Source organism: Sardina pilchardus, chromosome 3, assembly GCF_963854185.1.
Source record: "Sardina pilchardus chromosome 3, fSarPil1.1, whole genome shotgun sequence".
NCBI classification, from domain to species: Eukaryota; Metazoa; Chordata; class Actinopteri; order Clupeiformes; family Clupeidae; genus Sardina; species Sardina pilchardus.
This window is the reverse complement of record NC_084996.1, coordinates 24,151,861-24,178,108: the sequence shown is the minus strand read 5'-3', so window position 1 is coordinate 24,178,108 and position 26,248 is coordinate 24,151,861. Positions and strand designations below refer to the sequence as shown.

The 26,248-nt window shown below is 41.5% G+C and overlaps 1 protein-coding gene across 1 annotated transcript in view; it reads left to right on the top strand.

Annotated features, from left to right (window-relative positions):
* The first annotated feature begins 257 nt into the window (after positions 1-257).
* Positions 258-26,248, top strand: part of LOC134075948 (uncharacterized) — a 39,383-nt gene continuing 13,392 nt past the window's right edge. Inside the window, exons 1-49 of the mRNA XM_062530975.1 lie at positions 258-311; positions 1,062-1,204; positions 1,891-2,041; positions 2,193-2,343; positions 2,884-2,943; positions 3,046-3,096; positions 3,287-3,405; positions 4,283-4,425; positions 5,112-5,262; positions 5,414-5,564; positions 6,105-6,164; positions 6,267-6,317; positions 6,508-6,626; positions 7,504-7,646; positions 8,333-8,483; positions 8,635-8,785; positions 9,326-9,385; positions 9,488-9,538; positions 9,729-9,847; positions 10,725-10,867; positions 11,554-11,704; positions 11,856-12,006; positions 12,547-12,606; positions 12,709-12,759; positions 12,950-13,068; positions 13,946-14,088; positions 14,775-14,925; positions 15,077-15,227; positions 15,768-15,827; positions 15,930-15,980; positions 16,171-16,289; positions 17,167-17,309; positions 17,996-18,146; positions 18,298-18,448; positions 18,989-19,048; positions 19,151-19,201; positions 19,392-19,510; positions 20,388-20,530; positions 21,217-21,367; positions 21,519-21,669; positions 22,210-22,269; positions 22,372-22,422; positions 22,613-22,731; positions 23,609-23,751; positions 24,438-24,588; positions 24,740-24,890; positions 25,431-25,490; positions 25,593-25,643; positions 25,834-25,952. Of these exons, the coding sequence (XP_062386959.1) occupies positions 258-311; positions 1,062-1,204; positions 1,891-2,041; positions 2,193-2,343; positions 2,884-2,943; positions 3,046-3,096; positions 3,287-3,405; positions 4,283-4,425; positions 5,112-5,262; positions 5,414-5,564; positions 6,105-6,164; positions 6,267-6,317; positions 6,508-6,626; positions 7,504-7,646; positions 8,333-8,483; positions 8,635-8,785; positions 9,326-9,385; positions 9,488-9,538; positions 9,729-9,847; positions 10,725-10,867; positions 11,554-11,704; positions 11,856-12,006; positions 12,547-12,606; positions 12,709-12,759; positions 12,950-13,068; positions 13,946-14,088; positions 14,775-14,925; positions 15,077-15,227; positions 15,768-15,827; positions 15,930-15,980; positions 16,171-16,289; positions 17,167-17,309; positions 17,996-18,146; positions 18,298-18,448; positions 18,989-19,048; positions 19,151-19,201; positions 19,392-19,510; positions 20,388-20,530; positions 21,217-21,367; positions 21,519-21,669; positions 22,210-22,269; positions 22,372-22,422; positions 22,613-22,731; positions 23,609-23,751; positions 24,438-24,588; positions 24,740-24,890; positions 25,431-25,490; positions 25,593-25,643; positions 25,834-25,952 (5,454 nt within the window). The remainder of the gene's footprint in view (positions 312-1,061; positions 1,205-1,890; positions 2,042-2,192; positions 2,344-2,883; positions 2,944-3,045; positions 3,097-3,286; positions 3,406-4,282; positions 4,426-5,111; positions 5,263-5,413; positions 5,565-6,104; positions 6,165-6,266; positions 6,318-6,507; positions 6,627-7,503; positions 7,647-8,332; positions 8,484-8,634; positions 8,786-9,325; positions 9,386-9,487; positions 9,539-9,728; positions 9,848-10,724; positions 10,868-11,553; positions 11,705-11,855; positions 12,007-12,546; positions 12,607-12,708; positions 12,760-12,949; positions 13,069-13,945; positions 14,089-14,774; positions 14,926-15,076; positions 15,228-15,767; positions 15,828-15,929; positions 15,981-16,170; positions 16,290-17,166; positions 17,310-17,995; positions 18,147-18,297; positions 18,449-18,988; positions 19,049-19,150; positions 19,202-19,391; positions 19,511-20,387; positions 20,531-21,216; positions 21,368-21,518; positions 21,670-22,209; positions 22,270-22,371; positions 22,423-22,612; positions 22,732-23,608; positions 23,752-24,437; positions 24,589-24,739; positions 24,891-25,430; positions 25,491-25,592; positions 25,644-25,833; positions 25,953-26,248) is intronic.

The window sequence follows — 26,248 nt, the reverse complement described above, 5'->3', positions numbered from 1 at the left end:
AAACCGCACAAGTCAAGGTAAGACAGTACACCTTCAAAATGACACCAACACAATTTTAAGCAAAATTGCTGTATGTAAATGGACAAATTTGTGTGTAGTGAAGGCCAGGTATTCAGCAAACATTTTTGAATAAATTCCATAAATTCCATGTTGTAATACTGTAAAATTATCCACAAAATGTTTCCTCTTCAGCGGCTGCAGATATTGTCTTCTTGCTGGATGGATCTGGGAGTGTGGCGGCAGACCAATTCTTGGTCATGAAAACGTTTGTGAAAAATGTGACCAGGAGTCTCCTGGAGTTTAACACCTCAGTGAGTCTGACTATTGACTCAATAACATTGTTCAAATTTGGGATTGGGAAATTTGTTCTGGAAATTTGGCTATCACGTCTGTTAGTTACGTTAATAGTTCTGAAATATCCTTTTGATGGTGATGTCAGGTGACTGCACGTCATAGTTTTGTCTACCATTTAGACTTTCAATTTACACATAAATTCACATCAACACTAATTTACGAAAATAGAAAAAAAAAAAAAACATTTGCATGTAAGCATCTCAAGTAGGCTATTACCACACACAGTCATACACAATTCTTGTTATTCAATGTTAGATTGTTGCACCGTTTTTACGTTTGTTGGAAGATAAATGAACGTATCAGACTTAGGCTATAGCTTACTCCTACATCGGCCATGCCAGTTCTTTGCTAGTTGTGAGAGTCCTACTGTGTGCTGCCTGTGCAATAATATTTTGGGTGTCACTTAAGCAGACGATTGAAGAAAGAGTTTGAGTAAGAACATGAGGAATCCTGTTCCTAATGAAAAGTATCTGTTAAGACGCTCTTAGTCAGTAAGGAGAACTCTGGAGCACTTGTAGATCTACGAGTGTTTACACAGCGATCTTAAGTTACGATGGTTTCAGGAAGCAGTCATCAAATCTTAAGACGTTAGTAAGAGGGACTTCTTAGGCTTACAATGCTTTCAGGGAACTCAACCCAGATATCCAGTAACATTCCCTGGGGACGTCACGCCATCTGCTGAGTATGTGATGTTTTCGTCTCTGCAGTTTGCCTTTGCACAGTACTCCAGTGGAACCACCATCCACGTGAACTTTCATCAGTTCCAGAGAACAGGATGGGAAAACCAGGTGGATAGTATCAGCCAAAGAGGAGGAGGCACACGTACTGCTGGTGCTATCCAGACAGTTGTGTAAGTCTTAAATGAAGATTTGTGTAGTCAGGCCTAAGTCCTTTATCTAGTTCAACTACCCTGTTAAAGGGACCATCAGCCATTCTAAGCAGTTCCTTACCAGTAACACGTATGATCACATTCAGCAAATATCTCCTCACAATCTACCAGCTCTCCATTCCATGAGCTCACTGTGAAGAACAAAAACTGTCTTTGTGCACTGACTGTGAACGGGAAACAAACAACAAGTCTGTTTCAGCCAATCACCAAACGGGGAGATAATAGTTTGGAGAAATGGTCAAAAGTTTCTCATTTTAAGACTTCTGATCAAGACAAATTTGCTGAACGTACTGGCAACCAAATGTCCTTGTTTTAAAGGAGAACTCTGACAACTTTTAGCATACAGTAGTGAGCCCTGGCTGCTTGCACAAACACTGGATTCATACTGTTTCTTCACAATTAGGGAGTTGAAAACATATTGTGGTGTCATGTAAGGTCCCTGTTCATGTTGTACAACACTTGGAATGATGTGATGTGGTGTCATTCAGAGTCACTGAAAAGCTTTAAACTCCTGCACTAGGCTAAAGTCCTTTATCTGATTTATGAGCTGAATGGTATATCTTTCTCTGTTGATTATAAATAATGTATAATAGTACAGTCTGTTATCATTTCAGGTATATATTATGAATCTCTACTCATTTCCATAGGGACGCCCTGTTTGATTCTTCTGCTGGAGCGAGACCTGATGCCGTTAGAATCCTCATTGTCCTCACAGATGGGCAGTCTGGGGATGCTTCAAGCTATCCCAGTGTCACGGCACAGGCTGATAGCAAGAACATTACTAGATACGCTATTGGGGTAGGAGCTCCTATACGTTCATGTTCACTGTTTTGATGTTTATCCACTGCACCTTAAAGCACTGCACAGACAGTATTTGGCCCCTCTGTTGACTCCGTGATCTTGGTGTGGGTAGCACTCTGTACAACTAATTCTCTCCCTTATGTGGCAGATTGGAAGTGCCTTTAGCAGTCAGTCAGCCCAAGATGAGCTCAGGAGTATCGCATCTTCACCAGAATCAGACTTTGTGTTTAGAGTGGACAACTTTGAGGCACTGGACAACATCAGCAGCAGACTGGAGAAGAGCATCATGGTCATAGAAGGTCTGTAAAGCGTTGCAGTCAATAGCACTTGCACATGCACTTGCCACCAAAGAATGGACCTCTATGCCTAACAAAGGATTATGGCGTTCTGGTATAACAAAATAAGGACTTAACTAGTTAACATCTGTTATGCTGGTCGCACTAATACAGATACAAAGCTACATTACCTGCTAACTGATTCACCTTGGTAATTTAAGTAGTGTCATTTACCTCATTGGCTTGTCACATAATTTGATGGGCCATCACGTCGGCCAGTTAAACCAATCTGCTGGGCCTCGAAGACCAGGAGTCTCCATCTGGTACGTGCGCCAACTCAACCAGATGAGTAGCTGGTCCCTGGGAGCCGTGTGAAAGGGCTTCAGTGAATGAAAGCTGTCAGGCTAGCTAGCTGCTATCTGGAGATATGTTTGCTTCTTTCTGCCAGGTTTCTGTTCCTTAGATGTGACTTGCTCATCAGTGGCCAGTAATCTCATGGAATATTAAAATGTAGACACTTTTTACCAGATAGTTCTACTTTTACAACAATATCTTTGTCTACAGGGGTGGTCCCTACAACTTGTTCACCCCCTACACCTGAGCCACCAATCCCTACAAGCCAAGGTAAGAGATATTGTGTTGTAATTTATATGAACATATCTCAATAAATATCAAGGATTAGGCACGTGTACCAGATGTTACATCCACAATTGTCTTTGCCTACAGGGGACTCTTGCTCATCCTCAGCTACTGAACTCTCAAACCGCACAAGTCAAGGTAACAGAGTACACCTTCACCATGGCACTTTGTCAGCTACACACTGCATGCTTTTCATGAATATGTCTGTCAATCAACCACCTAAAACAATTTAACAGACATCAAACGATGTAAACAAAAAACAACACATTTTTGAATATATTCCATGTTGGAATCATGTAAGTTTATCCACACAATGTTTCCTCTTCAGCGGCTGCAGATATTGTCTTCTTGCTGGATGGATCCGGAAGTGTGGCAGCACACCAGTTCTTGGTCATGAAAACATTTGTGAAAAATGTGACCAGGAGTCTCCTGGAGTTTAACACCTCAGTGAGTCTGACTATTGATTCAATATCATTGTTCAAATTTGGGATTGGGGAATTTGTTCTGGATATTTGGCTATCACGTCTGTTAGTTACGTTAATAGTTCTGAAATATCCTCTAATTTGATGGTGATGTCAGGTGACTGCACGCCATAGTTTGGCCTACCATTTAGACTTCAGTGTTGATGATTCGTGTTGATGTGAGGTTATGTGTACATTGAAAGTAGATAGATAGATAGATAGATAGATACTTTATGGGGATCAATAAAGTATCTATCTATCTATCTATCTATCTATCTACTTTCAATGTACACATAACCTCACATCAACACGAATTTACGGAAATAGAAAAAAAATAACATTTGCATGTAAGCATCTCAAGTAGGCTATTACCACACACAGTCATACATAATTCTTGTTATTTAATGTTAGATTGTTGCACCGTTTTTACGTTTGTTGGAAGATAAATGAACGTATCAGACTTAGGCTATAGCTTACTCCTACATCGGCCATGCCAGTTCTTTGCTAGTTGTGAGAGTCCTACTGTGTGCTGCCTGTGCAATAATATTTTGGGTGTCACTTAAGCAGCCGTTTGAAGAAAGAGTTTGAGTAAGAACATGAGGAATCCTGTTCCTAATGAAAAGTATCTGTTAAGACGCTCTTAGTCAGTAAGGAGAACTCTGGAGCACTTGTAGATCTACGAGTGTTTACACAGCGATCTTAAGTTACGATGGTTTCAGGAAGCAGTCGTCAAATCTTAAGACGTTAGTAAGAGGGACTTCTTAGGCTTACAATGCTTTCAGGGAACTCAGCCCAGATATCCAGTAACATTCCCTGGGGACGTCACGCCATCTGCTGAGTATGTGATGTTTTCGTCTCTGCAGTTTGCCTTTGCACAGTACTCCAGTGGAACCACCATCCACGTGAACTTTCATCAGTTCCAGAGAACAGGATGGGAAAACCAGGTGGATAGTATCAGCCAAAGAGGAGGAGGCACACGTACTGCTGGTGCTATCCAGACAGTTGTGTAAGTCTTAAATGAAGATTTGTGTAGTCAGGCCTAAGTCCTTTATCTAGTTCAACTACCCTGTTAAAGGGACCATCAGCCATTCTAAGCAGTTCCTTACCAGTAACACGTATGATCACATTCAGCAAATATCTCCTCACAATCTACCAGCTCTCCATTCCATGAGCTCACTGTGAAGAACAAAAACTGTCTTTGTGCACTGACTGTGAACGGGAAACAAACAACAAGTCTGTTTCAGCCAATCACCAAACGGGGAGATAATAGTTTGGAGAAATGGTCAAAAGTTTCTCATTTTAAGACTTCTGATCAAGACAAATTTGCTGAACGTACTGGCAACCAAATGTCCTTGTTTTAAAGGAGAACTCTGACAACTTTTAGCATACAGTAGTGAGCCCTGACTGCTTGCACAAACACTGGATTCATACTGTTTCTTCACAATTAGGGAGTTGAAAACATATTGTGGTGTCATGTAAGGTCCCTGTTCATGTTGTACAACACTTGGAATGATGTGATGTGGTGTCATTCAGAGTCACTGAAAAGCTTTAAACTCCTGCACTAGGCTAAAGTCCTTTATCTGATTTATGAGCTGAATGGTATATCTTTGTCTGTTGATTATAAATAATGTATAATAGTACAGTCTGTTATCATTTCAGGTATATATTATGAATCTCTACTCATTTCCACAGGGACACCCTGTTTGATTCTTCTGCTGGAGCGAGACCTGATGCCGTTAGAATCCTCATTGTCCTCACAGATGGGCAGTCTGGGGATGCTTCAAGCTATCCCAGTGTCACGGCACAGGCTGATAGCAAGAACATTACTAGATACGCTATTGGGGTACGAGCTCCTATACGTTCATGTTCACTGTTTTGATGTTTATCCACTGCACCTTAAAGCACTGCACAGACAGTATTTGGCCCCTCTGTTGACTCCGTGATCTTGGTGTGGGTAGCACTCTGTACAACTAATTCTCTCCCTTATGTGGCAGATTGGAAGTGCCTTTAGCAGTCAGTCAGCCCAAGATGAGCTCAGGAGTATCGCATCTTCACCAGAATCAGACTTTGTGTTTAGAGTGGACAACTTTGAGGCACTGGACAACATCAGCAGCAGACTGGAGAAGAGCATCATGGTCATAGAAGGTCTGTAAAGCGTTGCAGTCAATAGCACTTGCACATGCACTTGCCACCAAAGAATGGACCTCTATGCCTAACAAAGGATTATGGCGTTCTGGTATAACAAAATAAGGACTTAACTAGTTAACATCTGTTATGCTGGTCGCACTAATACAGATACAAAGCTACATTACCTGCTAACTGATTCACCTTGGTAATTTAAGTAGTGTCATTTACCTCATTGGCTTGTCACATAATTTGATGGGCCATCACGTCGGCCAGTTAAACCAATCTGCTGGGCCTCGAAGACCAGGAGTCTCCATCTGGTACGTGCGCCAACTCAACCAGATGAGTAGCTGGTCCCTGGGAGCCGTGTGAAAGGGCTTCAGTGAATGAAAGCTGTCAGGCTAGCTAGCTGCTATCTGGAGATATGTTTGCTTCTTTCTGCCAGGTTTCTGTTCCTTAGATGTGACTTGCTCATCAGTGGCCAGTAATCTCATGGAATATTAAAATGTAGACACTTTTTACCAGATAGTTCTACTTTTACAACAATATCTTTGTCTACAGGGGTGGTCCCTACAACTTGTTCACCCCCTACACCTGAGCCACCAATCCCTACAAGCCAAGGTAAGAGATATTGTGTTGTAATTTATATGAACATATCTCAATAAATATCAAGGATTAGGCACGTGTACCAGATGTTACATCCACAATTGTCTTTGCCTACAGGGGACTCTTGCTCATCCTCAGCTACTGAACTCTCAAACCGCACAAGTCAAGGTAACAGAGTACACCTTCACCATGGCACTTTGTCAGCTACACACTGCATGCTTTTCATGAATATGTCTGTCAATCAACCACCTAAAACAATTTAACAGACATCAAACGATGTAAACAAAAAACAACACATTTTTGAATATATTCCATGTTGGAATCATGTAAGTTTATCCACACAATGTTTCCTCTTCAGCGGCTGCAGATATTGTCTTCTTGCTGGATGGATCCGGAAGTGTGGCAGCACACCAGTTCTTGGTCATGAAAACATTTGTGAAAAATGTGACCAGGAGTCTCCTGGAGTTTAACACCTCAGTGAGTCTGACTATTGATTCAATATCATTGTTCAAATTTGGGATTGGGGAATTTGTTCTGGATATTTGGCTATCACGTCTGTTAGTTACGTTAATAGTTCTGAAATATCCTCTAATTTGATGGTGATGTCAGGTGACTGCACGCCATAGTTTGGCCTACCATTTAGACTTCAGTGTTGATGATTCGTGTTGATGTGAGGTTATGTGTACATTGAAAGTAGATAGATAGATAGATAGAAAGATACTTTATGGGGATCAATAAAGTATCTATCTATCTATCTATCTATCTATCTACTTTCAATGTACACATAACCTCACATCAACACGAATTTACGGAAATAGAAAAAAAATAACATTTGCATGTAAGCATCTCAAGTAGGCTATTACCACACACAGTCATACATAATTCTTGTTATTTAATGTTAGATTGTTGCACCGTTTTTACGTTTGTTGGAAGATAAATGAACGTATCAGACTTAGGCTATAGCTTACTCCTACATCGGCCATGCCAGTTCTTTGCTAGTTGTGAGAGTCCTACTGTGTGCTGCCTGTGCAATAATATTTTGGGTGTCACTTAAGCAGCCGTTTGAAGAAAGAGTTTGAGTAAGAACATGAGGAATCCTGTTCCTAATGAAAAGTATCTGTTAAGACGCTCTTAGTCAGTAAGGAGAACTCTGGAGCACTTGTAGATCTACGAGTGTTTACACAGCGATCTTAAGTTACGATGGTTTCAGGAAGCAGTCGTCAAATCTTAAGACGTTAGTAAGAGGGACTTCTTAGGCTTACAATGCTTTCAGGGAACTCAGCCCAGATATCCAGTAACATTCCCTGGGGACGTCACGCCATCTGCTGAGTATGTGATGTTTTCGTCTCTGCAGTTTGCCTTTGCACAGTACTCCAGTGGAACCACCATCCACGTGAACTTTCATCAGTTCCAGAGAACAGGATGGGAAAACCAGGTGGATAGTATCAGCCAAAGAGGAGGAGGCACACGTACTGCTGGTGCTATCCAGACAGTTGTGTAAGTCTTAAATGAAGATTTGTGTAGTCAGGCCTAAGTCCTTTATCTAGTTCAACTACCCTGTTAAAGGGACCATCAGCCATTCTAAGCAGTTCCTTACCAGTAACACGTATGATCACATTCAGCAAATATCTCCTCACAATCTACCAGCTCTCCATTCCATGAGCTCACTGTGAAGAACAAAAACTGTCTTTGTGCACTGACTGTGAACGGGAAACAAACAACAAGTCTGTTTCAGCCAATCACCAAACGGGGAGATAATAGTTTGGAGAAATGGTCAAAAGTTTCTCATTTTAAGACTTCTGATCAAGACAAATTTGCTGAACGTACTGGCAACCAAATGTCCTTGTTTTAAAGGAGAACTCTGACAACTTTTAGCATACAGTAGTGAGCCCTGACTGCTTGCACAAACACTGGATTCATACTGTTTCTTCACAATTAGGGAGTTGAAAACATATTGTGGTGTCATGTAAGGTCCCTGTTCATGTTGTACAACACTTGGAATGATGTGATGTGGTGTCATTCAGAGTCACTGAAAAGCTTTAAACTCCTGCACTAGGCTAAAGTCCTTTATCTGATTTATGAGCTGAATGGTATATCTTTGTCTGTTGATTATAAATAATGTATAATAGTACAGTCTGTTATCATTTCAGGTATATATTATGAATCTCTACTCATTTCCACAGGGACACCCTGTTTGATTCTTCTGCTGGAGCGAGACCTGATGCCGTTAGAATCCTCATTGTCCTCACAGATGGGCAGTCTGGGGATGCTTCAAGCTATCCCAGTGTCACGGCACAGGCTGATAGCAAGAACATTACTAGATACGCTATTGGGGTACGAGCTCCTATACGTTCATGTTCACTGTTTTGATGTTTATCCACTGCACCTTAAAGCACTGCACAGACAGTATTTGGCCCCTCTGTTGACTCCGTGATCTTGGTGTGGGTAGCACTCTGTACAACTAATTCTCTCCCTTATGTGGCAGATTGGAAGTGCCTTTAGCAGTCAGTCAGCCCAAGATGAGCTCAGGAGTATCGCATCTTCACCAGAATCAGACTTTGTGTTTAGAGTGGACAACTTTGAGGCACTGGACAACATCAGCAGCAGACTGGAGAAGAGCATCATGGTCATAGAAGGTCTGTAAAGCGTTGCAGTCAATAGCACTTGCACATGCACTTGCCACCAAAGAATGGACCTCTATGCCTAACAAAGGATTATGGCGTTCTGGTATAACAAAATAAGGACTTAACTAGTTAACATCTGTTATGCTGGTCGCACTAATACAGATACAAAGCTACATTACCTGCTAACTGATTCACCTTGGTAATTTAAGTAGTGTCATTTACCTCATTGGCTTGTCACATAATTTGATGGGCCATCACGTCGGCCAGTTAAACCAATCTGCTGGGCCTCGAAGACCAGGAGTCTCCATCTGGTACGTGCGCCAACTCAACCAGATGAGTAGCTGGTCCCTGGGAGCCGTGTGAAAGGGCTTCAGTGAATGAAAGCTGTCAGGCTAGCTAGCTGCTATCTGGAGATATGTTTGCTTCTTTCTGCCAGGTTTCTGTTCCTTAGATGTGACTTGCTCATCAGTGGCCAGTAATCTCATGGAATATTAAAATGTAGACACTTTTTACCAGATAGTTCTACTTTTACAACAATATCTTTGTCTACAGGGGTGGTCCCTACAACTTGTTCACCCCCTACACCTGAGCCACCAATCCCTACAAGCCAAGGTAAGAGATATTGTGTTGTAATTTATATGAACATATCTCAATAAATATCAAGGATTAGGCACGTGTACCAGATGTTACATCCACAATTGTCTTTGCCTACAGGGGACTCTTGCTCATCCTCAGCTACTGAACTCTCAAACCGCACAAGTCAAGGTAACAGAGTACACCTTCACCATGGCACTTTGTCAGCTACACACTGCATGCTTTTCATGAATATGTCTGTCAATCAACCACCTAAAACAATTTAACAGACATCAAACGATGTAAACAAAAAACAACACATTTTTGAATATATTCCATGTTGGAATCATGTAAGTTTATCCACACAATGTTTCCTCTTCAGCGGCTGCAGATATTGTCTTCTTGCTGGATGGATCCGGAAGTGTGGCAGCACACCAGTTCTTGGTCATGAAAACATTTGTGAAAAATGTGACCAGGAGTCTCCTGGAGTTTAACACCTCAGTGAGTCTGACTATTGATTCAATATCATTGTTCAAATTTGGGATTGGGGAATTTGTTCTGGATATTTGGCTATCACGTCTGTTAGTTACGTTAATAGTTCTGAAATATCCTCTAATTTGATGGTGATGTCAGGTGACTGCACGCCATAGTTTGGCCTACCATTTAGACTTCAGTGTTGATGATTCGTGTTGATGTGAGGTTATGTGTACATTGAAAGTAGATAGATAGATAGATAGAAAGATACTTTATGGGGATCAATAAAGTATCTATCTATCTATCTATCTATCTATCTACTTTCAATGTACACATAACCTCACATCAACACGAATTTACGGAAATAGAAAAAAAATAACATTTGCATGTAAGCATCTCAAGTAGGCTATTACCACACACAGTCATACATAATTCTTGTTATTTAATGTTAGATTGTTGCACCGTTTTTACGTTTGTTGGAAGATAAATGAACGTATCAGACTTAGGCTATAGCTTACTCCTACATCGGCCATGCCAGTTCTTTGCTAGTTGTGAGAGTCCTACTGTGTGCTGCCTGTGCAATAATATTTTGGGTGTCACTTAAGCAGCCGTTTGAAGAAAGAGTTTGAGTAAGAACATGAGGAATCCTGTTCCTAATGAAAAGTATCTGTTAAGACGCTCTTAGTCAGTAAGGAGAACTCTGGAGCACTTGTAGATCTACGAGTGTTTACACAGCGATCTTAAGTTACGATGGTTTCAGGAAGCAGTCGTCAAATCTTAAGACGTTAGTAAGAGGGACTTCTTAGGCTTACAATGCTTTCAGGGAACTCAGCCCAGATATCCAGTAACATTCCCTGGGGACGTCACGCCATCTGCTGAGTATGTGATGTTTTCGTCTCTGCAGTTTGCCTTTGCACAGTACTCCAGTGGAACCACCATCCACGTGAACTTTCATCAGTTCCAGAGAACAGGATGGGAAAACCAGGTGGATAGTATCAGCCAAAGAGGAGGAGGCACACGTACTGCTGGTGCTATCCAGACAGTTGTGTAAGTCTTAAATGAAGATTTGTGTAGTCAGGCCTAAGTCCTTTATCTAGTTCAACTACCCTGTTAAAGGGACCATCAGCCATTCTAAGCAGTTCCTTACCAGTAACACGTATGATCACATTCAGCAAATATCTCCTCACAATCTACCAGCTCTCCATTCCATGAGCTCACTGTGAAGAACAAAAACTGTCTTTGTGCACTGACTGTGAACGGGAAACAAACAACAAGTCTGTTTCAGCCAATCACCAAACGGGGAGATAATAGTTTGGAGAAATGGTCAAAAGTTTCTCATTTTAAGACTTCTGATCAAGACAAATTTGCTGAACGTACTGGCAACCAAATGTCCTTGTTTTAAAGGAGAACTCTGACAACTTTTAGCATACAGTAGTGAGCCCTGACTGCTTGCACAAACACTGGATTCATACTGTTTCTTCACAATTAGGGAGTTGAAAACATATTGTGGTGTCATGTAAGGTCCCTGTTCATGTTGTACAACACTTGGAATGATGTGATGTGGTGTCATTCAGAGTCACTGAAAAGCTTTAAACTCCTGCACTAGGCTAAAGCCCTTTATCTGATTTATGAGCTGAATGGTATATCTTTGTCTGTTGATTATAAATAATGTATAATAGTACAGTCTGTTATCATTTCAGGTATATATTATGAATCTCTACTCATTTCCACAGGGACACCCTGTTTGATTCTTCTGCTGGAGCGAGACCTGATGCCGTTAGAATCCTCATTGTCCTCACAGATGGGCAGTCTGGGGATGCTTCAAGCTATCCCAGTGTCACGGCACAGGCTGATAGCAAGAACATTACTAGATACGCTATTGGGGTACGAGCTCCTATACGTTCATGTTCACTGTTTTGATGTTTATCCACTGCACCTTAAAGCACTGCACAGACAGTATTTGGCCCCTCTGTTGACTCCGTGATCTTGGTGTGGGTAGCACTCTGTACAACTAATTCTCTCCCTTATGTGGCAGATTGGAAGTGCCTTTAGCAGTCAGTCAGCCCAAGATGAGCTCAGGAGTATCGCATCTTCACCAGAATCAGACTTTGTGTTTAGAGTGGACAACTTTGAGGCACTGGACAACATCAGCAGCAGACTGGAGAAGAGCATCATGGTCATAGAAGGTCTGTAAAGCGTTGCAGTCAATAGCACTTGCACATGCACTTGCCACCAAAGAATGGACCTCTATGCCTAACAAAGGATTATGGCGTTCTGGTATAACAAAATAAGGACTTAACTAGTTAACATCTGTTATGCTGGTCGCACTAATACAGATACAAAGCTACATTACCTGCTAACTGATTCACCTTGGTAATTTAAGTAGTGTCATTTACCTCATTGGCTTGTCACATAATTTGATGGGCCATCACGTCGGCCAGTTAAACCAATCTGCTGGGCCTCGAAGACCAGGAGTCTCCATCTGGTACGTGCGCCAACTCAACCAGATGAGTAGCTGGTCCCTGGGAGCCGTGTGAAAGGGCTTCAGTGAATGAAAGCTGTCAGGCTAGCTAGCTGCTATCTGGAGATATGTTTGCTTCTTTCTGCCAGGTTTCTGTTCCTTAGATGTGACTTGCTCATCAGTGGCCAGTAATCTCATGGAATATTAAAATGTAGACACTTTTTACCAGATAGTTCTACTTTTACAACAATATCTTTGTCTACAGGGGTGGTCCCTACAACTTGTTCACCCCCTACACCTGAGCCACCAATCCCTACAAGCCAAGGTAAGAGATATTGTGTTGTAATTTATATGAACATATCTCAATAAATATCAAGGATTAGGCACGTGTACCAGATGTTACATCCACAATTGTCTTTGCCTACAGGGGACTCTTGCTCATCCTCAGCTACTGAACTCTCAAACCGCACAAGTCAAGGTAACAGAGTACACCTTCACCATGGCACTTTGTCAGCTACACACTGCATGCTTTTCATGAATATGTCTGTCAATCAACCACCTAAAACAATTTAACAGACATCAAACGATGTAAACAAAAAACAACACATTTTTGAATATATTCCATGTTGGAATCATGTAAGTTTATCCACACAATGTTTCCTCTTCAGCGGCTGCAGATATTGTCTTCTTGCTGGATGGATCCGGAAGTGTGGCAGCACACCAGTTCTTGGTCATGAAAACATTTGTGAAAAATGTGACCAGGAGTCTCCTGGAGTTTAACACCTCAGTGAGTCTGACTATTGATTCAATATCATTGTTCAAATTTGGGATTGGGGAATTTGTTCTGGATATTTGGCTATCACGTCTGTTAGTTACGTTAATAGTTCTGAAATATCCTCTAATTTGATGGTGATGTCAGGTGACTGCACGCCATAGTTTGGCCTACCATTTAGACTTCAGTGTTGATGATTCGTGTTGATGTGAGGTTATGTGTACATTGAAAGTAGATAGATAGATAGATAGAAAGATACTTTATGGGGATCAATAAAGTATCTATCTATCTATCTATCTATCTATCTACTTTCAATGTACACATAACCTCACATCAACACGAATTTACGGAAATAGAAAAAAAATAACATTTGCATGTAAGCATCTCAAGTAGGCTATTACCACACACAGTCATACATAATTCTTGTTATTTAATGTTAGATTGTTGCACCGTTTTTACGTTTGTTGGAAGATAAATGAACGTATCAGACTTAGGCTATAGCTTACTCCTACATCGGCCATGCCAGTTCTTTGCTAGTTGTGAGAGTCCTACTGTGTGCTGCCTGTGCAATAATATTTTGGGTGTCACTTAAGCAGCCGTTTGAAGAAAGAGTTTGAGTAAGAACATGAGGAATCCTGTTCCTAATGAAAAGTATCTGTTAAGACGCTCTTAGTCAGTAAGGAGAACTCTGGAGCACTTGTAGATCTACGAGTGTTTACACAGCGATCTTAAGTTACGATGGTTTCAGGAAGCAGTCGTCAAATCTTAAGACGTTAGTAAGAGGGACTTCTTAGGCTTACAATGCTTTCAGGGAACTCAGCCCAGATATCCAGTAACATTCCCTGGGGACGTCACGCCATCTGCTGAGTATGTGATGTTTTCGTCTCTGCAGTTTGCCTTTGCACAGTACTCCAGTGGAACCACCATCCACGTGAACTTTCATCAGTTCCAGAGAACAGGATGGGAAAACCAGGTGGATAGTATCAGCCAAAGAGGAGGAGGCACACGTACTGCTGGTGCTATCCAGACAGTTGTGTAAGTCTTAAATGAAGATTTGTGTAGTCAGGCCTAAGTCCTTTATCTAGTTCAACTACCCTGTTAAAGGGACCATCAGCCATTCTAAGCAGTTCCTTACCAGTAACACGTATGATCACATTCAGCAAATATCTCCTCACAATCTACCAGCTCTCCATTCCATGAGCTCACTGTGAAGAACAAAAACTGTCTTTGTGCACTGACTGTGAACGGGAAACAAACAACAAGTCTGTTTCAGCCAATCACCAAACGGGGAGATAATAGTTTGGAGAAATGGTCAAAAGTTTCTCATTTTAAGACTTCTGATCAAGACAAATTTGCTGAACGTACTGGCAACCAAATGTCCTTGTTTTAAAGGAGAACTCTGACAACTTTTAGCATACAGTAGTGAGCCCTGACTGCTTGCACAAACACTGGATTCATACTGTTTCTTCACAATTAGGGAGTTGAAAACATATTGTGGTGTCATGTAAGGTCCCTGTTCATGTTGTACAACACTTGGAATGATGTGATGTGGTGTCATTCAGAGTCACTGAAAAGCTTTAAACTCCTGCACTAGGCTAAAGTCCTTTATCTGATTTATGAGCTGAATGGTATATCTTTGTCTGTTGATTATAAATAATGTATAATAGTACAGTCTGTTATCATTTCAGGTATATATTATGAATCTCTACTCATTTCCACAGGGACACCCTGTTTGATTCTTCTGCTGGAGCGAGACCTGATGCCGTTAGAATCCTCATTGTCCTCACAGATGGGCAGTCTGGGGATGCTTCAAGCTATCCCAGTGTCACGGCACAGGCTGATAGCAAGAACATTACTAGATACGCTATTGGGGTACGAGCTCCTATACGTTCATGTTCACTGTTTTGATGTTTATCCACTGCACCTTAAAGCACTGCACAGACAGTATTTGGCCCCTCTGTTGACTCCGTGATCTTGGTGTGGGTAGCACTCTGTACAACTAATTCTCTCCCTTATGTGGCAGATTGGAAGTGCCTTTAGCAGTCAGTCAGCCCAAGATGAGCTCAGGAGTATCGCATCTTCACCAGAATCAGACTTTGTGTTTAGAGTGGACAACTTTGAGGCACTGGACAACATCAGCAGCAGACTGGAGAAGAGCATCATGGTCATAGAAGGTCTGTAAAGCGTTGCAGTCAATAGCACTTGCACATGCACTTGCCACCAAAGAATGGACCTCTATGCCTAACAAAGGATTATGGCGTTCTGGTATAACAAAATAAGGACTTAACTAGTTAACATCTGTTATGCTGGTCGCACTAATACAGATACAAAGCTACATTACCTGCTAACTGATTCACCTTGGTAATTTAAGTAGTGTCATTTACCTCATTGGCTTGTCACATAATTTGATGGGCCATCACGTCGGCCAGTTAAACCAATCTGCTGGGCCTCGAAGACCAGGAGTCTCCATCTGGTACGTGCGCCAACTCAACCAGATGAGTAGCTGGTCCCTGGGAGCCGTGTGAAAGGGCTTCAGTGAATGAAAGCTGTCAGGCTAGCTAGCTGCTATCTGGAGATATGTTTGCTTCTTTCTGCCAGGTTTCTGTTCCTTAGATGTGACTTGCTCATCAGTGGCCAGTAATCTCATGGAATATTAAAATGTAGACACTTTTTACCAGATAGTTCTACTTTTACAACAATATCTTTGTCTACAGGGGTGGTCCCTACAACTTGTTCACCCCCTACACCTGAGCCACCAATCCCTACAAGCCAAGGTAAGAGATATTGTGTTGTAATTTATATGAACATATCTCAATAAATATCAAGGATTAGGCACGTGTACCAGATGTTACATCCACAATTGTCTTTGCCTACAGGGGACTCTTGCTCATCCTCAGCTACTGAACTCTCAAACCGCACAAGTCAAGGTAACAGAGTACACCTTCACCATGGCACTTTGTCAGCTACACACTGCATGCTTTTCATGAATATGTCTGTCAATCAACCACCTAAAACAATTTAACAGACATCAAACGATGTAAACAAAAAACAACACATTTTTGAATATATTCCATGTTGGAATCATGTAAGTTTATCCACACAATGTTTCCTCTTCAGCGGCTGCAGATATTGTCTTCTTGCTGGATGGATCCGGAAGTGTGGCAGCACACCAGTTCTTGGTCATGAAAACATTTGTGAAAAATGTGACCAGGAGTCTCCTGGAGTTTAACACCTCAGTGAGTCTGACTATTGATTCAATATCATTGTTCAAATTTGGGATTGGGGAATTTGTTCTGGATATTTGGCTATCACGTCTGTTAGTTACGTTAATAGTTCTGAAATATCCTCTAATTTGATGGTGATGTCAGGTGACTGCACGCCATAGTTTGGCCTACCATTTAGACTTCAGTGTTGATGATTCGTGTTGATGTGAGGTTATGTGTACATTGAAAGTAGATAGATAGATAGATAGATAGATACTTTATGGGGATCAATAAAGTATCTATCTATCTATCTATCTATCTATCTACTTTCAATGTACACATAACCTCACATCAACACGAATTTACGGAAATAGAAAAAAAATAACATTTGCATGTAAGCATCTCAAGTAGGCTATTACCACACACAGTCATACATAATTCTTGTTATTTAATGTTAGATTGTTGCACCGTTTTTACGTTTGTTGGAAGATAAATGAACGTATCAGACTTAGGCTATAGCTTACTCCTACATCGGCCATGCCAGTTCTTTGCTAGTTGTGAGAGTCCTACTGTGTGCTGCCTGTGCAATAATATTTTGGGTGTCACTTAAGCAGCCGTTTGAAGAAAGAGTTTGAGTAAGAACATGAGGAATCCTGTTCCTAATGAAAAGTATCTGTTAAGACGCTCTTAGTCAGTAAGGAGAACTCTGGAGCACTTGTAGATCTACGAGTGTTTACACAGCGATCTTAAGTTACGATGGTTTCAGGAAGCAGTCGTCAAATCTTAAGACGTTAGTAAGAGGGACTTCTTAGGCTTACAATGCTTTCAGGGAACTCAGCCCAGATATCCAGTAACATTCCCTGGGGACGTCACGCCATCTGCTGAGTATGTGATGTTTTCGTCTCTGCAGTTTGCCTTTGCACAGTACTCCAGTGGAACCACCATCCACGTGAACTTTCATCAGTTCCAGAGAACAGGATGGGAAAACCAGGTGGATAGTATCAGCCAAAGAGGAGGAGGCACACGTACTGCTGGTGCTATCCAGACAGTTGTGTAAGTCTTAAATGAAGATTTGTGTAGTCAGGCCTAAGTCCTTTATCTAGTTCAACTACCCTGTTAAAGGGACCATCAGCCATTCTAAGCAGTTCCTTACCAGTAACACGTATGATCACATTCAGCAAATATCTCCTCACAATCTACCAGCTCTCCATTCCATGAGCTCACTGTGAAGAACAAAAACTGTCTTTGTGCACTGACTGTGAACGGGAAACAAACAACAAGTCTGTTTCAGCCAATCACCAAACGGGGAGATAATAGTTTGGAGAAATGGTCAAAAGTTTCTCATTTTAAGACTTCTGATCAAGACAAATTTGCTGAACGTACTGGCAACCAAATGTCCTTGTTTTAAAGGAGAACTCTGACAACTTTTAGCATACAGTAGTGAGCCCTGACTGCTTGCACAAACACTGGATTCATACTGTTTCTTCACAATTAGGGAGTTGAAAACATATTGTGGTGTCATGTAAGGTCCCTGTTCATGTTGTACAACACTTGGAATGATGTGATGTGGTGTCATTCAGAGTCACTGAAAAGCTTTAAACTCCTGCACTAGGCTAAAGTCCTTTATCTGATTTATGAGCTGAATGGTATATCTTTGTCTGTTGATTATAAATAATGTATAATAGTACAGTCTGTTATCATTTCAGGTATATATTATGAATCTCTACTCATTTCCACAGGGACACCCTGTTTGATTCTTCTGCTGGAGCGAGACCTGATGCCGTTAGAATCCTCATTGTCCTCACAGATGGGCAGTCTGGGGATGCTTCAAGCTATCCCAGTGTCACGGCACAGGCTGATAGCAAGAACATTACTAGATACGCTATTGGGGTACGAGCTCCTATACGTTCATGTTCACTGTTTTGATGTTTATCCACTGCACCTTAAAGCACTGCACAGACAGTATTTGGCCCCTCTGTTGACTCCGTGATCTTGGTGTGGGTAGCACTCTGTACAACTAATTCTCTCCCTTATGTGGCAGATTGGAAGTGCCTTTAGCAGTCAGTCAGCCCAAGATGAGCTCAGGAGTATCGCATCTTCACCAGAATCAGACTTTGTGTTTAGAGTGGACAACTTTGAGGCACTGGACAACATCAGCAGCAGACTGGAGAAGAGCATCATGGTCATAGAAGGTCTGTAAAGCGTTGCAGTCAATAGCACTTGCACATGCACTTGCCACCAAAGAATGGACCTCTATGCCTAACAAAGGATTATGGCGTTCTGGTATAACAAAATAAGGACTTAACTAGTTAACATCTGTTATGCTGGTCGCACTAATACAGATACAAAGCTACATTACCTGCTAACTGATTCACCTTGGTAATTTAAGTAGTGTCATTTACCTCATTGGCTTGTCACATAATTTGATGGGCCATCACGTCGGCCAGTTAAACCAATCTGCTGGGCCTCGAAGACCAGGAGTCTCCATCTGGTACGTGCGCCAACTCAACCAGATGAGTAGCTGGTCCCTGGGAGCCGTGTGAAAGGGCTTCAGTGAATGAAAGCTGTCAGGCTAGCTAGCTGCTATCTGGAGATATGTTTGCTTCTTTCTGCCAGGTTTCTGTTCCTTAGATGTGACTTGCTCATCAGTGGCCAGTAATCTCATGGAATATTAAAATGTAGACACTTTTTACCAGATAGTTCTACTTTTACAACAATATCTTTGTCTACAGGGGTGGTCCCTACAACTTGTTCACCCCCTACACCTGAGCCACCAATCCCTACAAGCCAAGGTAAGAGATATTGTGTTGTAATTTATATGAACATATCTCAATAAATATCAAGGATTAGGCACGTGTACCAGATGTTACATCCACAATTGTCTTTGCCTACAGGGGACTCTTGCTCATCCTCAGCTACTGAACTCTCAAACCGCACAAGTCAAGGTAACAGAGTACACCTTCACCATGGCACTTTGTCAGCTACACACTGCATGCTTTTCATGAATATGTCTGTCAATCAACCACCTAAAACAATTTAACAGACATCAAACGATGTAAACAAAAAACAACACATTTTTGAATATATTCCATGTTGGAATCATGTAAGTTTATCCACACAATGTTTCCTCTTCAGCGGCTGCAGATATTGTCTTCTTGCTGGATGGATCCGGAAGTGTGGCAGCACACCAGTTCTTGGTCATGAAAACATTTGTGAAAAATGTGACCAGGAGTCTCCTGGAGTTTAACACCTCAGTGAGTCTGACTATTGATTCAATATCATTGTTCAAATTTGGGATTGGGGAATTTGTTCTGGATATTTGGCTATCACGTCTGTTAGTTACGTTAATAGTTCTGAAATATCCTCTAATTTGATGGTGATGTCAGGTGACTGCACGCCATAGTTTGGCCTACCATTTAGACTTCAGTGTTGATGATTCGTGTTGATGTGAGGTTATGTGTACATTGAAAGTAGATAGATAGATAGATAGAAAGATACTTTATGGGGATCAATAAAGTATCTATCTATCTATCTATCTATCTATCTACTTTCAATGTACACATAACCTCACATCAACACGAATTTACGGAAATAGAAAAAAAATAACATTTGCATGTAAGCATCTCAAGTAGGCTATTACCACACACAGTCATACATAATTCTTGTTATTTAATGTTAGATTGTTGCACCGTTTTTACGTTTGTTGGAAGATAAATGAACGTATCAGACTTAGGCTATAGCTTACTCCTACATCGGCCATGCCAGTTCTTTGCTAGTTGTGAGAGTCCTACTGTGTGCTGCCTGTGCAATAATATTTTGGGTGTCACTTAAGCAGCCGTTTGAAGAAAGAGTTTGAGTAAGAACATGAGGAATCCTGTTCCTAATGAAAAGTATCTGTTAAGACGCTCTTAGTCAGTAAGGAGAACTCTGGAGCACTTGTAGATCTACGAGTGTTTACACAGCGATCTTAAGTTACGATGGTTTCAGGAAGCAGTCGTCAAATCTTAAGACGTTAGTAAGAGGGACTTCTTAGGCTTACAATGCTTTCAGGGAACTCAGCCCAGATATCCAGTAACATTCCCTGGGGACGTCACGCCATCTGCTGAGTATGTGATGTTTTCGTCTCTGCAGTTTGCCTTTGCACAGTACTCCAGTGGAACCACCATCCACGTGAACTTTCATCAGTTCCAGAGAACAGGATGGGAAAACCAGGTGGATAGTATCAGCCAAAGAGGAGGAGGCACACGTACTGCTGGTGCTATCCAGACAGTTGTGTAAGTCTTAAATGAAGATTTGTGTAGTCAGGCCTAAGTCCTTTATCTAGTTCAACTACCCTGTTAAAGGGACCATCAGCCATTCTAAGCAGTTCCTTACCAGTAACACGTATGATCACATTCAGCAAATATCTCCTCACAATCTACCAGCTCTCCATTCCATGAGCTCACTGTGAAGAACAAAAACTGTCTTTGTGCACTGACTGTGAACGGGAAACAAACAACAAGTCTGTTTCAGCCAATCACCAAACGGGGAGATAATAGTTTGGAGAAATGGTCAAAAGTTTCTCATTTTAAGACTTCTGATCAAGACAAATTTGCTGAACGTACTGGCAACCAAATGTCCTTGTTTTAAAGGAGAACTCTGACAACTTTTAGCATACAGTAGTGAGCCCTGACTGCTTGCACAAACACTGGATTCATACTGTTTCTTCACAATTAGGGAGTTGAAAACATATTGTGGTGTCATGTAAGGTCCCTGTTCATGTTGTACAACACTTGGAATGATGTGATGTGGTGTCATTCAGAGTCACTGAAAAGCTTTAAACTCCTGCACTAGGCTAAAGTCCTTTATCTGATTTATGAGCTGAATGGTATATCTTTGTCTGTTGATTATAAATAATGTATAATAGTACAGTCTGTTATCATTTCAGGTATATATTATGAATCTCTACTCATTTCCACAGGGACACCCTGTTTGATTCTTCTGCTGGAGCGAGACCTGATGCCGTTAGAATCCTCATTGTCCTCACAGATGGGCAGTCTGGGGATGCTTCAAGCTATCCCAGTGTCACGGCACAGGCTGATAGCAAGAACATTACTAGATACGCTATTGGGGTACGAGCTCCTATACGTTCATGTTCACTGTTTTGATGTTTATCCACTGCACCTTAAAGCACTGCACAGACAGTATTTGGCCCCTCTGTTGACTCCGTGATCTTGGTGTGGGTAGCACTCTGTACAACTAATTCTCTCCCTTATGTGGCAGATTGGAAGTGCCTTTAGCAGTCAGTCAGCCCAAGATGAGCTCAGGAGTATCGCATCTTCACCAGAATCAGACTTTGTGTTTAGAGTGGACAACTTTGAGGCACTGGACAACATCAGCAGCAGACTGGAGAAGAGCATCATGGTCATAGAAGGTCTGTAAAGCGTTGCAGTCAATAGCACTTGCACATGCACTTGCCACCAAAGAATGGACCTCTATGCCTAACAAAGGATTATGGCGTTCTGGTATAACAAAATAAGGACTTAACTAGTTAACATCTGTTATGCTGGTCGCACTAATACAGATACAAAGCTACATTACCTGCTAACTGATTCACCTTGGTAATTTAAGTAGTGTCATTTACCTCATTGGCTTGTCACATAATTTGATGGGCCATCACGTCGGCCAGTTAAACCAATCTGCTGGGCCTCGAAGACCAGGAGTCTCCATCTGGTACGTGCGCCAACTCAACCAGATGAGTAGCTGGTCCCTGGGAGCCGTGTGAAAGGGCTTCAGTGAATGAAAGCTGTCAGGCTAGCTAGCTGCTATCTGGAGATATGTTTGCTTCTTTCTGCCAGGTTTCTGTTCCTTAGATGTGACTTGCTCATCAGTGGCCAGTAATCTCATGGAATATTAAAATGTAGACACTTTTTACCAGATAGTTCTACTTTTACAACAATATCTTTGTCTACAGGGGTGGTCCCTACAACTTGTTCACCCCCTACACCTGAGCCACCAATCCCTACAAGCCAAGGTAAGAGATATTGTGTTGTAATTTATATGAACATATCTCAATAAATATCAAGGATTAGGCACGTGTACCAGATGTTACATCCACAATTGTCTTTGCCTACAGGGGACTCTTGCTCATCCTCAGCTACTGAACTCTCAAACCGCACAAGTCAAGGTAACAGAGTACACCTTCACCATGGCACTTTGTCAGCTACACACTGCATGCTTTTCATGAATATGTCTGTCAATCAACCACCTAAAACAATTTAACAGACATCAAACGATGTAAACAAAAAACAACACATTTTTGAATATATTCCATGTTGGAATCATGTAAGTTTATCCACACAATGTTTCCTCTTCAGCGGCTGCAGATATTGTCTTCTTGCTGGATGGATCCGGAAGTGTGGCAGCACACCAGTTCTTGGTCATGAAAACATTTGTGAAAAATGTGACCAGGAGTCTCCTGGAGTTTAACACCTCAGTGAGTCTGACTATTGATTCAATATCATTGTTCAAATTTGGGATTGGGGAATTTGTTCTGGATATTTGGCTATCACGTCTGTTAGTTACGTTAATAGTTCTGAAATATCCTCTAATTTGATGGTGATGTCAGGTGACTGCACGCCATAGTTTGGCCTACCATTTAGACTTCAGTGTTGATGATTCGTGTTGATGTGAGGTTATGTGTACATTGAAAGTAGATAGATAGATAGATAGATAGATACTTTATGGGGATCAATAAAGTATCTATCTATCTATCTATCTATCTATCTACTTTCAATGTACACATAACCTCACATCAACACGAATTTACGGAAATAGAAAAAAAATAACATTTGCATGTAAGCATCTCAAGTAGGCTATTACCACACACAGTCATACATAATTCTTGTTATTTAATGTTAGATTGTTGCACCGTTTTTACGTTTGTTGGAAGATAAATGAACGTATCAGACTTAGGCTATAGCTTACTCCTACATCGGCCATGCCAGTTCTTTGCTAGTTGTGAGAGTCCTACTGTGTGCTGCCTGTGCAATAATATTTTGGGTGTCACTTAAGCAGCCGTTTGAAGAAAGAGTTTGAGTAAGAACATGAGGAATCCTGTTCCTAATGAAAAGTATCTGTTAAGACGCTCTTAGTCAGTAAGGAGAACTCTGGAGCACTTGTAGATCTACGAGTGTTTACACAGCGATCTTAAGTTACGATGGTTTCAGGAAGCAGTCGTCAAATCTTAAGACGTTAGTAAGAGGGACTTCTTAGGCTTACAATGCTTTCAGGGAACTCAGCCCAGATATCCAGTAACATTCCCTGGGGACGTCACGCCATCTGCTGAGTATGTGATGTTTTCGTCTCTGCAGTTTGCCTTTGCACAGTACTCCAGTGGAACCACCATCCACGTGAACTTTCATCAGTTCCAGAGAACAGGATGGGAAAACCAGGTGGATAGTATCAGCCAAAGAGGAGGAGGCACACGTACTGCTGGTGCTATCCAGACAGTTGTGTAAGTCTTAAATGAAGATTTGTGTAGTCAGGCCTAAGTCCTTTATCTAGTTCAACTACCCTGTTAAAGGGACCATCAGCCATTCTAAGCAGTTCCTTACCAGTAACACGTATGATCACATTCAGCAAATATCTCCTCACAATCTACCAGCTCTCCATTCCATGAGCTCACTGTGAAGAACAAAAACTGTCTTTGTGCACTGACTGTGAACGGGAAACAAACAACAAGTCTGTTTCAGCCAATCACCAAACGGGGAGATAATAGTTTGGAGAAATGGTCAAAAGTTTCTCATTTTAAGACTTCTGATCAAGACAAATTTGCTGAACGTACTGGCAACCAAATGTCCTTGTTTTAAAGGAGAACTCTGACAACTTTTAGCATACAGTAGTGAGCCCTGACTGCTTGCACAAACACTGGATTCATACTGTTTCTTCACAATTAGGGAGTTGAAAACATATTGTGGTGTCATGTAAGGTCCCTGTTCATGTTGTACAACACTTGGAATGATGTGATGTGGTGTCATTCAGAGTCACTGAAAAGCTTTAAACTCCTGCACTAGGCTAAAGTCCTTTATCTGATTTATGAGCTGAATGGTATATCTTTGTCTGTTGATTATAAATAATGTATAATAGTACAGTCTGTTATCATTTCAGGTATATATTATGAATCTCTACTCATTTCCACAGGGACACCCTGTTTGATTCTTCTGCTGGAGCGAGACCTGATGCCGTTAGAATCCTCATTGTCCTCACAGATGGGCAGTCTGGGGATGCTTCAAGCTATCCCAGTGTCACGGCACAGGCTGATAGCAAGAACATTACTAGATACGCTATTGGGGTACGAGCTCCTATACGTTCATGTTCACTGTTTTGATGTTTATCCACTGCACCTTAAAGCACTGCACAGACAGTATTTGGCCCCTCTGTTGACTCCGTGATCTTGGTGTGGGTAGCACTCTGTACAACTAATTCTCTCCCTTATGTGGCAGATTGGAAGTGCCTTTAGCAGTCAGTCAGCCCAAGATGAGCTCAGGAGTATCGCATCTTCACCAGAATCAGACTTTGTGTTTAGAGTGGACAACTTTGAGGCACTGGACAACATCAGCAGCAGACTGGAGAAGAGCATCATGGTCATAGAAGGTCTGTAAAGCGTTGCAGTCAATAGCACTTGCACATGCACTTGCCACCAAAGAATGGACCTCTATGCCTAACAAAGGATTATGGCGTTCTGGTATAACAAAATAAGGACTTAACTAGTTAACATCTGTTATGCTGGTCGCACTAATACAGATACAAAGCTACATTACCTGCTAACTGATTCACCTTGGTAATTTAAGTAGTGTCATTTACCTCATTGGCTTGTCACATAATTTGATGGGCCATCACGTCGGCCAGTTAAACCAATCTGCTGGGCCTCGAAGACCAGGAGTCTCCATCTGGTACGTGCGCCAACTCAACCAGATGAGTAGCTGGTCCCTGGGAGCCGTGTGAAAGGGCTTCAGTGAATGAAAGCTGTCAGGCTAGCTAGCTGCTATCTGGAGATATGTTTGCTTCTTTCTGCCAGGTTTCTGTTCCTTAGATGTGACTTGCTCATCAGTGGCCAGTAATCTCATGGAATATTAAAATGTAGACACTTTTTACCAGATAGTTCTACTTTTACAACAATATCTTTGTCTACAGGGGTGGTCCCTACAACTTGTTCACCCCCTACACCTGAGCCACCAATCCCTACAAGCCAAGGTAAGAGATATTGTGTTGTAATTTATATGAACATATCTCAATAAATATCAAGGATTAGGCACGTGTACCAGATGTTACATCCACAATTGTCTTTGCCTACAGGGGACTCTTGCTCATCCTCAGCTACTGAACTCTCAAACCGCACAAGTCAAGGTAACAGAGTACACCTTCACCATGGCACTTTGTCAGCTACACACTGCATGCTTTTCATGAATATGTCTGTCAATCAACCACCTAAAACAATTTAACAGACATCAAACGATGTAAACAAAAAACAACACATTTTTGAATATATTCCATGTTGGAATCATGTAAGTTTATCCACACAATGTTTCCTCTTCAGCGGCTGCAGATATTGTCTTCTTGCTGGATGGATCCGGAAGTGTGGCAGCACACCAGTTCTTGGTCATGAAAACATTTGTGAAAAATGTGACCAGGAGTCTCCTGGAGTTTAACACCTCAGTGAGTCTGACTATTGATTCAATATCATTGTTCAAATTTGGGATTGGGGAATTTGTTCTGGATATTTGGCTATCACGTCTGTTAGTTACGTTAATAGTTCTGAAATATCCTCTAATTTGATGGTGATGTCAGGTGACTGCACGCCATAGTTTGGCCTACCATTTAGACTTCAGTGTTGATGATTCGTGTTGATGTGAGGTTATGTGTACATTGAAAGTAGATAGATAGATAGATAGAAAGATACTTTATGGGGATCAATAAAGTATCTATCTATCTATCTATCTATCTATCTACTT